Source organism: Platichthys flesus, chromosome 16 (genome assembly GCF_949316205.1).
Source record: "Platichthys flesus chromosome 16, fPlaFle2.1, whole genome shotgun sequence".
Taxonomy (NCBI): Eukaryota; Metazoa; Chordata; class Actinopteri; order Pleuronectiformes; family Pleuronectidae; genus Platichthys; species Platichthys flesus.
In genome coordinates this window covers 22,515,829-22,529,124 of record NC_084960.1, presented here as the reverse complement: position 1 = coordinate 22,529,124, position 13,296 = coordinate 22,515,829, and the positions used below count along the sequence as shown (strand labels likewise).

At 39.0% G+C, this 13,296-nt stretch overlaps 1 protein-coding gene across 4 annotated transcripts in view; it reads right to left on the bottom strand.

Annotated features, from left to right (window-relative positions):
- The window catches only part of abat (4-aminobutyrate aminotransferase), a 35,379-nt gene extending 22,585 nt beyond the window's left edge, over window positions 1-12,794 (bottom strand). The window contains exons 1-5 of one of the 4 annotated variants that reach the window (XM_062407361.1): window positions 12,636-12,794; window positions 6,621-6,764; window positions 4,692-4,789; window positions 4,577-4,606; window positions 2,764-2,881 (exon numbers count right to left, since the gene is read on the bottom strand). In XM_062407361.1, coding sequence (XP_062263345.1) covers window positions 2,764-2,881; window positions 4,577-4,606; window positions 4,692-4,789; window positions 6,621-6,714 — 340 coding nt within the window. In that variant the 5' untranslated portion in view covers window positions 6,715-6,764; window positions 12,636-12,794. Of the gene's footprint in view, window positions 1-2,763; window positions 2,882-4,576; window positions 4,607-4,691; window positions 4,790-6,620; window positions 6,842-12,635 lie in introns of those variants that run through there. The other 3 variants (XM_062407363.1, XM_062407362.1, XM_062407364.1) reach the window with 3 other exon arrangements.
- Between the last annotated feature and the right edge of the window lie 502 nt (window positions 12,795-13,296).

Sequence of the window (13,296 nt, the reverse complement as noted above, 5' to 3'; positions counted from 1 at the left end):
AAAAGCTCTCCGTGGAGCCCGGAGAGGGCGTTCCACGGCAAAGAAGTCCGTGTACGTGTCTGTCAAAACGGAGAAGCATAAATTGGCCTTAAGGCAGAGAATTCTACGACCACAAAGCCAGGAGACGTCACAGATAAGCAAGACTACTAAATTCTGTCTGTGTTTATAAGTTTGATATATGCTGTGATATTGTAGGTATAAGTTCAAGCTAGTTAGGCTTGCCACAGGCGTTCTCCCTGACTCTCATTATCTGATTTAACATCCACGCATATGTCCTCACCTCCCTAGCTCAGACCCCAGCTACATGTCGTAAAACACATTCTGAAGGGGGGGGGGGGGGGGGGTCTGGCCAAACCACCATTTTGAAAGCATGCTGACGAAGGTGTGAACTTTGGTCAGCCATTTTGAAAGCACCATAACACACACACACACACACACACACACACACACACACACACACACACACACACACACACACACACACACACACACACACACACACACACACACACACACACACACACACACACACACACACACACACACACACACACACACACACACACACACACACACACACACACACACACACACACACACACACACACACACACACACACACACACACCAGTGTATAGACAAAATTATGTAAAATTGAAATGCATATTTACCATAACCATCTAAACTTGTTACTAGATACGTCAAATTCATATGCACTATGAAATGAAACATTTGTGGCACCTTTTTTTCAGTAGAAAATTAATTTATTACAGAAGCAGAGCAACCTGCATAAATCACACATTGTTGTAGAAAAGACTTGACATCTCTAAATGTAGAAAATGTAAAAAAAAAAAAGTGACATGTTTGTGTGGTCCTGATTTCCAGTTGGTAAATTGTAATAATCCCCCTACCAGGTTGGTCAGGCGTACAGGAGCTTCGTCAGCTGCTGCTGGGGCTGGCTTGGGAGAAATGAGAGGTTTATAATTCCCTCTTGTGAAGTCCTTCCCATATGTGAGGAATTCCCTGATAAAAGCAGCAGTTATGTTGGCCCCTCGACTGACACAGCCAGCGATGACCTCTTCTTTTGGTAGTCTCTCATACTGAATGGACAGCAGCTCCAGATCTGTGTAATTTACCGAATTGAGACTTTGAACACCAGTTCAACCAAATACATGGCCTCATGACAAACAAAAAAGGATCTTGCAACTAGTGAAAGAAAGGATAGATGACATTCTTTGAGGCAAACATAGGGCAACAATGTGGTAGGCCTCGATTTCTCCACATCCTTCAGGACCATCTACTAGAACGGAGCATTATTTCTTTAATATGTATAGTTACAGTGAACCAATGGCGCACATTATGTGTTGTTATTGTATGATGCACAGTTGCGATCCCTGAAAACATAATGATAGAAATATAGTTGGAGCACTGTAAAATATTTTCAGTACACACCTGGCTACAACCACTGTTGGTTTCAGTGGATGTTCTTCATGCGTGTACACATCTTAGAAGTGGTTCACCAGAGATCAGATGTGATGTCCCCTACAGATAAAAGGAATTGTGAGGGACCAGGTGAGGATTTATAACATGTAAAGCCAATACAAGGACACAGCAGCCTTAACTTATTATTATTATTGTCGGGGGGATTATTGTTATTCTAACAACCACATTGAATGACTTGATAAGTTTATCTCCTGTATAATAAATTAGAGCCACAGTTCCTGTTTCCTTTATTATGCTACCTACATAAAATTTTAAACTACAACCACAGTGAGGAACAACAACGTGATGGTCCAGGACGTTACTTGTGTTGTTTCTAAAGTTCTGGGTTCATTCAGAGTGAAGCTGCTCTGTGTGTCAACGTTGCCAACAATTAGGGCTAGTGTTTGCATTAGCATTAAAAATACAAAACAAGAGTGAATTGTCCACTGCTTCCTCCTTGTGAAAAACAATACTTCAATCATTTGTTTACTTACCGGTTGAGGATCATGATCCGCAGTGTGGCGAAATCTGTATCCTTGAGGAGTTGTTGAGAACTCTTCCAGAAATGCTACAGCACGTCAGATATAATAAAGTGTAATCGCTGGTCTCGAACATTAACGTTCTTAGGAGGCGTGTACACAGACACGTTCTCTTCCTTGCATCCCTCCACACTTCAGTGTTTCTTTAGTGTTTGTTCTGGTTAGCCTGTGGTAGCTCAGCAACAAGTCTGCTTGATGTCGCGTTTCGGTGTGGAGGGGTGGTCGGTTCGGGGGCTGGTAATGGCTGGTTGGGGCTGAGAGATGAGTGGGAACCTACGTGACTCATATGGGGGAGGAAGTACGAAACAAGACATTTGGATAACATATTTCTTAGAATGGACTGAGTGAAAAAGTCTGCTTAGTGACTGTTTTCTTACTTTAAGGGTAGCTACTGACCCCCTTCAAGTAATTACAGATAGTAAACGCCCAGAAAATGTACGTTACACAATATGGGGCCATTAATATCTTTGAAAGTAAATGATCATTACAGGCAAAGTTACAAATAAGTTAGCAGGACTGTTTTATAAGGGTTTCAGACTTTTAGGATTTTTTAATTGATTTGATACATTGATTTAAATATTAAGGTTTTTATTCATTCCCTGCATTACATTACTGACTAATTAATTCATATGAAAAACACTTTTCAAATTTATTGAAAACACTAGAGGATAGAGGAGTTTATTCATACTGCCCACTAATAGAATCCATGTAGCTGTGGATGTTTGGATGTTTTGCAACTAACCAATTGGAATGGAAGAGATCTGAGAGTAGATATCCAGCATGCGGTTGCCATCCACATCCACCAGGTAGTTTCCCCTGCTCTCCTCATAGTTACAGAAGAAGTTGACTGCAGCAACATTCTGGGAAGAGAACGTTGAAAAGCTTAGAGTAGAATACAATCCTCCCTTGTGAACTTGACAGAAGACGCACACAAACAACAAATGCATCTGCCTCATGACAGTATAAAATGCCTAGTATTTTGGTGAATGGACACAGACGAAAAGGTCATTTTTTAAATATGTATTTTTACATTGTATGCTGGCTTAGCTTTACTTGCAGAGTGGAACTTGTAATTAATTTCAGTCAAACAGAAGTAAACTTTAAAAACAACTCCAGAGATGGTTGCCATCTCGTTCAGTCAACACATGTAGAATAATACATGTGTAATAAGGCTACTGAGCCAAATCCTACACCCATTTTCCCAATGCAAATGCACTATAGTTTGTATTCACTTTTATTTGTATCGTGCAAAATCCTAATATACATTATCTCTTGTCACTTTTTATAATAAGTTTGAGAGCTTCAAAATTGTAGAGAAACCCCACAGTTCCAACAATTAGCAAATACTGTGGTGACTTGAGAGAAAAAACTCCCCCATTAACTAGAAGAAACCTCTAGCAGAACCAAACTCAATGTGGGCGACAATCTGCCTCGACCGGTTGGGGTGAGTGCAGAAATGGGGAAGAGAGGGGAGGAGGGTGGAAAAGAAGGGGGAGAAGAGACACACCAGGAACAGTTGTGAAACCATCATGTTTCAGCTCTGTCAGACCGGTTGTTATGACAATAATAAGAGTGATAATTACAGATGTTAAACTATTATTAATGATAGCACGATAGTTTGTGTCAATGGAAATCTTGATCTTAAAATTAGGTATGGGCAAGTGAATAGTTGCCACACTGACAAACATAAACCGCGTCTAAAGTCAGTGCTGGGGTGTTGGTAGTCATATTAAAGGTGCATTCTTAAAATAGCAATATCTGTCCTATGTAAGCTCACAAGGCCAAACAATCTGCTTGACAAAGGCACAGGTGTTCTGCTTGTGCACTTCCATGTGTTTTCTCTTTTTTTTTATAATTTTGAAATTACAGTCTTATAATAGCAATCCACCAAGCTATATAATATGACACATATATGATCCATTTCGAAATGAAAAAATGCCCAATAGACAGTTCAAACTTTATTTTCTTGCATGGTTATAATTCATTGGGGAGGATTTAATGCGATATTGGGCTAAAATTAAGTTTCCAACAGAATAATGACTCATATCTCTGTAATATCACAAATAAATGAATTCTCAGGATTAATTATAGAACACTATCTTACTTGGTTTAATAATAGCTTAAAAATAGACCATTTACTGTATGGTGTTTATGTTAGCAGTGAAACCAAAGCAGAAAGACTTCAGCAGGAAGTAACTTAGAAGCTTCAAGTTTTTTCGGCCTATGAACCACACCAAAAATGATCACAGGAAGGAATAGGCACCATTTCTAGTTTGATATCCTGGTCTTATAATACATTAATTTGTGATGAGCTGGCAGCTTGCACAATGTTCAGTTGTACAGTGGCATAAATGTTTAGTAGCAGTAGAAAATGCTTAAAGAAATACAGTTGTATAGATTTGAACTATAAAATTGATTAATGGTTGAGAGGTTGCACATAAGACGCTCATAGGGGGGTACAATTATAATTTCATATTTTCAAATGGCTAATGCTATTTATGATTAATTCATTTAAATCAATGGGTCACACAAAAAAAAAATGAAACTCAGCTCACCTGGATTTCCCCGAGTTGTTTTGTCAGCTCCTACATATAAAAAAACCTGTAAGTAATTCTTAGTGATATATTTTTTGTGCTTTTAAATCACTTTGTTTGTAATAATGTGTATTACTTTTGATCGTGGCCCCGGAACTGAAGTTTTCATAGAAGGTCCATCGTAGTCATACTCCACCTGGGTCTTCGGAGCTGCTTTGCTGACATATCTGCACCCTGATTAGAAAAGATAATAAGATAAGAATACTAGAACTGCATTCAAAGAGATGCTAAACAAGCACTGCTAGCAGTCTAAAATATTCAATATATATGCTACATAGTTAAACAGCAAAATAATAACAAATTTATACTGCCATTATATATAACCATTAGGTACGCACAAAACAGGGCCTGAAACGTATGTACGTCACTTCTCACGTAAACGTTGGGATTTATAAAAACAAACTTTGCAGGAAAAGATGCATATATAGGAAATATACCGAGCCCTATATCTTATCCACTACAGCCAGATGCATTGTAAGCTTCGCATAGAAATGATTTCCCGTGGACAAAAGGTCCCCACCCAGATTCTGAACCCTGGAAATGTGCGTCACTTACAAAGAGGCACCTTAACACTAGGGTATAAAGACCCGCATCTTCCGGTCTATTGATGAAAAACAGTCTGTTTAGAACCTTAGAACAAACGGATGGATTCAGAAAGTGAAACGCTGGAGTGCTTTTATTTTAATACGGTTTCGGGAACTGTCGAAAATACCTTCATGACAGAACATTGTGGTTGACAGCAGAATTAACAGAGAAAATTGTCTTTCACCCCAGTTTTAATGTGTATCTGTCTTTATGTCACCAACATAAATGGTTGCAACACTTTCTGTATGCGCTTCAAAATGAAAGCAGTCCAGCTCTTCTGTTAACCGAATCCATTATTTTGTTTAAAAAGGCTTTTTTATTGTGAAATATTTGCAGTAGCAGAAGATGCAGGGATTCATACTGTATACTACTGGTATTTATTTGAGTACACAAGATTACTTTTATACAAGGAAATAGGTATATTTATTGTCATATTCAAGTCAAAGACTATATGTAAAATATTGTGCTGCAGTAGCAGCTCCTCTGCAGAATATATTGTTGAACTGAAGCTAAATATTGGGCATTGAACAGATGCTGTAAATATAAATTGATATTAACTAGAATATTGTGCAATGTATAGATAAAGTTACACAAATGCCCTTCTTTGTGTATATTTATGCTCGTACATTTAAAAGAAATTGCTAAAATAATTATTATATATTCAATATTACCCATACAGAAGAGATCTAATTCAGGAAGCTATTTTAAGGACATACTTCTTCGAATGGACTGAGATAAAAAGCTGACTTTATAATTTGAGTGTACCTAATGACCCCTTTCAAGTATTTACAGATAGTAAAAGCCCACAAAATGTATTTTACTCAATATGGGGCCATTAAAACTTAGGGTTAAATTGCTTAAGTATTCCATTGGGAGGTCATGCTTTTCAGAGAAATATCCACTGATATTAAAACCATGATGGTGGTTAACAGCATCTGCTAAATGGTTCAAGTGAAGCAGTAAATCTAAACGAAATAGATTGGCCTACTGATAATTGACAGGAGAAAGGACCTTTGTCTCATCACTGTGAGCAGTCTCTGTGAAGCCAGTTACACATTAACACTGATTATTCAGTCATGTTCCTTTGTTCACAAACACATGGTTAAATCAGAATGTGCAAAACTTCATATTTACTGAGGATATCTAAGTCAGAATAAAGTACGACACAATGTTTAGATTTTTTTCTCAAATTTGATTGCTCGAATTCAATGATAATCTGCTCTCTAAGACTTGCTTCAATGTAACCAACCAGATTTTAAGACCACTCCAACATATATTTTGTTCCGTTGACAGTCGTTTCTTAGTCAGCAGTCCATTGCAATTGGTAACAAGACATTAAATTAATGATTAAGATACACCTCTAGGTTAATAAACAAAAATGTATAAAAGTGAGTGGTCATTAAAACACATGCAGGCTGACCTGTATTTGAAGAGCTTGATTTACCTGCAGTACCGAGCCATAGGTTCTTCTGCAGGGAGAGAGAAAGCTGACGGCTGAACAAGGAGGACGCCATGGCAGGACAGAGGCAGCAAGTGCTATCAGGATCTTAATTCACCAAGTCACCTATAGGAAGAGAGAGAGAGTAGAGTCGAGCAGAGAGAACCAATGAGCTGCTGTTACATCCACTAAATTATCTTGATCTTTCCGAGCTTTATACTAAGCCAGCTCCGCGTATTCACAAGCAGGGCTGGGTAGGTATAAGTTACCCATCACATATCCAGTTGAGGCAGATGGCCGCCCACTTTGATCTGGTTCTGCTAACTGGTTTCATCCAGTTAATGAGGGAGTTTTTTCTATCCAAGTGCTTGGTCATTGTGGAAACTGTTGGGTTTCTCTATAATTGTTAAGGTCTTGACCATATATGTTAAGTGCTTTGAGATAATGCATATTATGATTTACTAATTCATCCGAAACAAAAGTTATGCACACATTACTAATAACTTTGCTTTCTTGACTCAGAAGTGAACTCAGAAGAGCTTTTAAACAACTCCAATTCCTCTATGCACACACACAAAAACCTCCAGGACTTCATACACCCTTGATATACATATATACATGTACACATACTGGTCATTTTCTCATACTATAACAAATTTATGTTTGATTAATGTTTTCTTGAGACAAATCGTATATGTTCCATCTCAGGCTCTATCAATCCTGCAGTTGGTATCACAGCCTGCAATAGCTGGTGGTGGCTGATCATTTGTGATGATCAGCCACCACAACAGTGACTTACTGATGTTCGATGCTGGTGCATTGCCTTTTTTTGCAATGCAGAGAAGGTGTCAACATCTTTTAACACCCCATGAGACCATTTCAAAAGATGTTAGCAGTTTGTAATTATCAGGTCTCTACACTTTGACAAATGTTTATTTCAAGCTAGAGAGACAATGGTTGAGGTTTACGAACTTCTTGTATCATGAATCTCTGCACGGATCAACAAAAGTCTATCTGCAAAATGTTTGCTGACCACCAAGAACCAAGCTCATTTGTGCTCTGCCTTCATCTAGGAATAGACCCTGGACAGACAGATTAAGTAATATGGCCGTGACAATGTTGAATTGATTGAAATGTAACAACTGGTTTTGGGTCTTAACAATTTGGACATTCTTGTGCACAGCTATAGTACTATTATTCCATGACAAAAGAAGAATTGTGGAAAAAACTGGGAAGAGTAAGGCAATCAAATGAATGGCTGTTCGTTCTTTCCTCTATCATCTTCGCTATTATGCAATACTTGCAGCAAGAACAGGAAAAATCCAGCTTTCACACAGCAAAGGAAACCTTGGTCCTTTACACGCAGGCACACACACACGCACATACAGACACACAAACACAGTTTCTTGGCAACATGTGAACTGGATTAAACTGGTTTAGAGTATGTGAACACTGGTTTGCCCGGGAGGGATGGGGTGGGTTATGTGAGTCGACAGTTGAATGGACACGTTCAAGTCTGAACTGGGATAAACTGGAAACTGAACACAAAGGAGGTGTAACAGCAATTATGCTCACTTAATTATAATTGACCTGCGAATGGACTTTGATTCCTGACGTTGTGTTGGAGGTGTCAGTCACGACCACAAATGCCAGTTAACACTTTAATAAAGTATTTAAAAATTTGACTTACTGATACTCCAACCATATTTCTATTGTCCTGCTGTGTGCATTCATTAGATTACATTCAAGTTCTGATGTAAGATGAACAAAGGTTTTATCTGTTCTGGCTCGTCTAGGTTATGCTTGAAAAAAATGTTTAGTCATTCTGAACAGCTACAGTTGAAGGTAGGGTGAAAAGTCAGCCATCAATGAGTGGAAGACGCCATAATTGTGCAAAGATTACAGAACATGGTATCACACAACCCCCCCTTGCAACGCTTACATAGTGCTGCACTCACTTGAGCCTGTTATTTACAGAAACAGTCAAATAAAGAGATGGTAGTTCAACCCCTTTGTACTGTTTCAAATCGAAAGAAACTTGAGCATTTTAAGATTGAGATTAAGATACATTTATTTGTCCCAAACACATGCACAGACATGCACAGGCACACTCATGCAGGTAGGGAAATGTAACCTCTGATTTTAACCCATCTGGTGCAGACACACAGAGCAGTGAGCGACCATGTACGGCTCTCAGGGAGCAGATGTTGGGGGAGTAAGGTGCCTTGCTCAGGGGCACTAGACAGGGTAGGGAGAATCCTCTTGGATTTTTGGACAGATCAATCCAGGTTCGTCTTTTTGTTGTGTCTCCGTGGAGTCGAACCAGAGACGAACCAGAGATCTTTTCTGCCCATAGTCCAAGTTTCTGCCACTAGTCCACCACCTCTCCCAGTTAGTTTGTCAGTTGAGTTACGAATGTAGTTTTCAACCAACGATTCGACAGGCAGTGTGTGTGTAAAACGATATCGATACTTAACAGGATGCAACTTTTCTAGATAGAAGTTTAAGATGTGTCTATAGAACTCATCCGTCCTTGTATTGACAATCAACGAACAGCCAATGATAATGAGCATAGTGCCACGACAAACCAATCATGTGGCTGGAATAGAGTTACACCCACATCAGGTTTGGTTGAAACACACATCAGAGCCAATGAGCAGCAGTACACGTGCTAATGTTTAGCTCCTGCAGAGAGGAGGACGACGACTCTGCATTGATACAGTGACTGAAAATAATCATTTTTTCCGCTGCGTTCATAGCTTTTATAAAACCACTGCTCCAGGATCAGAAATGATTAAAGGTCCCGTCGTCTTGCGTCAGAGTATTTTTCAGAGTCTGCTTTCTTCTCACTCCTCTCACCTGCGCTCACTCAACACCTTCACTGATCACACGTTATTAAGAGACGTACAGGACTGCAGTTATTTTATGTTTTTTTTTAATTCAATCAAACAATCAGGATATTAGAGTGAAAGTAACCAAAACGATACGAAGCCATGATCCTACATCATCGATTAATAACTAAATACATGTGATATCAGTTTGTGTGTGATGACTCAGGCATGCTGAGAATTAGACTTGATCCCAATAAGCCTGTACGTTGTGGCTTCATCCCAGGAATAGTTCTGTTTACACACACACACACACACACACACACACACACACACACACACACACACACACACACACACACACACACACACACACACACACACACACACACACACACACACACACACACACACACACACACACACACACACACACACACACACACACACACACACACACACACACACACTTATTAAAAGCATAAATAATAAATATAACACAAAAGCCTGTAGCCGATCAGAGCTACAGCTGTTTTAAGGACGACTTTACAGCTTTGTTAAAATAGCCATGGTATATATACTTATTAACCTTCATTTTCATTTATTGTCTGTGTTGTCTGCTTAAGGACAACCAGTTTGTCCCCGGGCATAACACTCTGTCAGTGCTATAATTGTTTTCTTCCTTGACGAGTGGTCCGAAATGGGAAGTTTTTTTCATCAGTTATATGGTTGAGTTTGTGAGAGAGAGTGAGTGAGTGAGTGAGTGGTATGGATCCGGCATTTCTGTCATTGTAATGGTTAGAAAGTTTAAAATATTCACTTGTTAACTTACTACTAACCACTATGCAGATGGAGGGGTAAGAGATTTTATATGAAACTGTAAAAGGCTGACTAGCAGTTCAGACTTGGCTATTTTTTTATGTGGAATAATGCCTTGCAGTATATACTTAGTTTTTTGTCGGATTTGATTATGAGAAGATTAGTTTTGATAAATTCATTATTATATAAATCAAGATTTTTATATTGTATTTATTGTTGGATTAATCGAAAAAATAATCGATAGGCCCTAGATCAAAACAATCAGTGGTATCCTAACCTCCACCCTGGGACATCAATTTAAAGGTTGCCAGGTGAACACGGTTTATTTATTTTTAAGTGTTATTCAGTGCGCACTCTGCATTACTATGCACCTGACACCACAAACATGATCATGGCAATGATATTTCACACAGACTTACACTAAGATTCACTGCGAGTGGAGGGGTTGATGACTCTTCTAACATGCAACATACACTACAAAAACTAAGCAAAATGCTTGTTGTTGTGAACGCGTCTGAGCAGAGAATCTCCAAATGAATGAAAAAAGCATTTATCTTAAAAGGTAGCTGATTCAGCCCATCCAAACTGTATCCCAACATTTGATTCTGAAGCTTAGATATTCTAACATATATCAATGTACATTTCCTAGTTTGTGAAGAAATACTGACAGAATGGCAACTGCACCAGTGTTTGAAAAATAATTGTTCACAGTAATAGAATCCTTTTAGCTCCACTTTAAAATGGTTTGTTAGAATCTGCATTAACTTGGCAACAAACTGATACAAATATGCAATGTAACAAAGAGGCTAATCCAAGCCAACAGGTAGTTTTCACACTCCCAAATCAGCATTACCTCAGAGTTCATCACAAAATGATCATGCAAGTGCCTGCATTAAGTGCAGCTTTGTCTGAGATTTGCCCTGGTTGAGTATGTCAAGTGACTTATTATATTACCCATTCAGCATTCTTTGCATTTTGGCTAACCTGTGTGCTATTACTAAAACTCAGATTAACAGTTTAAAATTATGAAATATGCAAACACAGACATTATCCTACACGGTTTAAAAAGAAAATCAGAGTAATCCAGTATTGTGTTGATGTCTATTGTGTAGAATTACATGTTTCACATGGCCGCTATGATAAAAATGTAATTTTTTTAATTTCCGCTCCCGATAGATAATGAATAATAATAAATGTTATTGAATACACCTGTCCTAGCCCCTAACAACTGAGCGGCATGCAATAGGAAAAACAAATTCAGGTGACCCATCTTGATCGAATAAACAGAAATCAACACACCAGTAACCATGATTTTGTCCATGTGGGCAATTTCCTTCTATCGATAAGTGAATACATAAAAACTGAAAAGATACAAACAGTCTCATTCGTTTGTTCATGCAGATGGAGTAAATTCTGGATTGTTTTGGGTTCAAAGCTTTAGTTTTAATATTGTGAGAGAAAAAAGGAGATTTTAAGTGCAGCTTAAGCTTTTGAGCCGTGGGATCAATAAGGTGTTGAAAATAACTTCACAAGCACAACATATACAATTCCAGTACATTCTAGAATGGTAAAGTAGTTTGATACTATCTAAACTGAATTATTGAAGAATAGTATAGAACTAACAGCATGTGAAATAAACAAAATTACATTTTAGCAATTTCAATTAGAACAAAAAGTCCAATTCTGTTGCAAATCACGTCAGGTGCGCCTGTCTGCCAAAACAGTCTCTGTGTTGAGCTGCAGGGGGCCCTTCAACAACAAGTTTAAACAAAGATCCTTGTCGTGTACTGAGACATTCATTTCACTGTTTCAATTTCACTGTGCTTTTAAATAAACTTCTGATTCATGTTGCTATACAGCTGGACTGATTTTAAAACAAATTTAATTGCCCTGAGCGAGGTGAAGCTACATGCAGCAGTTGCTCTGTATCCATGTCGATTACAGAAGCAGCTGCAGCACACATCCCTTTCGTCTACATGTCAGAGCCGATGATTCCAAATCACCGAGGCTTTTCAAACTTGATTAAACAGCTGTTGTGTCTACGCTTCTGCTGAAAAATCTGGTTCCCTCTGGATCCGGCTGGTCGGACCCTAACCCTGCAGGATCTGGATCGATAGAGTAAATACGGTAAACAGAATAACATTCACTAACGAGTTAGTTGGCTGCAGTTAACGGCTGCAGAGACCGATGATTTGTCAGCAGCTGTTTTGACATGGCCGTTGCAGACTGAAGCGAATCCCGATTCTAACGGTTCAGGAGAAAGCTCAGCGACGTAGGGTGAATGCGCCATGACAGATATGTGAAATGTCGACCATGAGCCGTGTCAGAAATGAAGGCTTAAAGGACTTACCGACGATCCAGCGACGGCTGCAGGTTCTGAGAAGGTCCCCTTCGCACAGGGTGACAGGATGAGTCCGGTCTAAGGCAGCTGGGCCTGCTCTCTACGTGGGAGGGGCTTGTTCCCTCTCCTCGTCTCCCTCTCTTTTTTTAAACAAATCTTTATTTGTAGTTTAATGTTGAACACGTTATCCAAGACATCGTTCCAGTCTGTTATAAACACCATCAAACCACAGCAGATGTGTTTTTAAGAGAATGCTGAGAGACAGAGGGACCATGAGTCAATCACAACTCAAACAAACTGCTCCACCCAGTGGTGGATCACGATATTTTAAAATCACGGGCCATGTAGGAGGGCTCAATTATATTGTTCAATATCCGTGCATAATTCCATATTCAGTATGGTTCAGCATTGACGATGTGTAGTTCAAAAGAGCTTAGCACATAAAAAAGGTCATATTTATTCACCTCCACTTTAGCGGCAAAACAGAATTCAGCTTGGGCTTGCCCCTGGCTCCACAAAAGAGCCCGTTCACACATACTAAAAAACGTTCACCTCCTGTTCACTTCCAATCTGTGGAAGCGAGGAAGTGAATAAAATGCTAGCTTCCTGTGGAAGAGCAAATCTGCAGCATCGCTTCACCTTGACTTCAATTTTGGTGAACTATGACCCA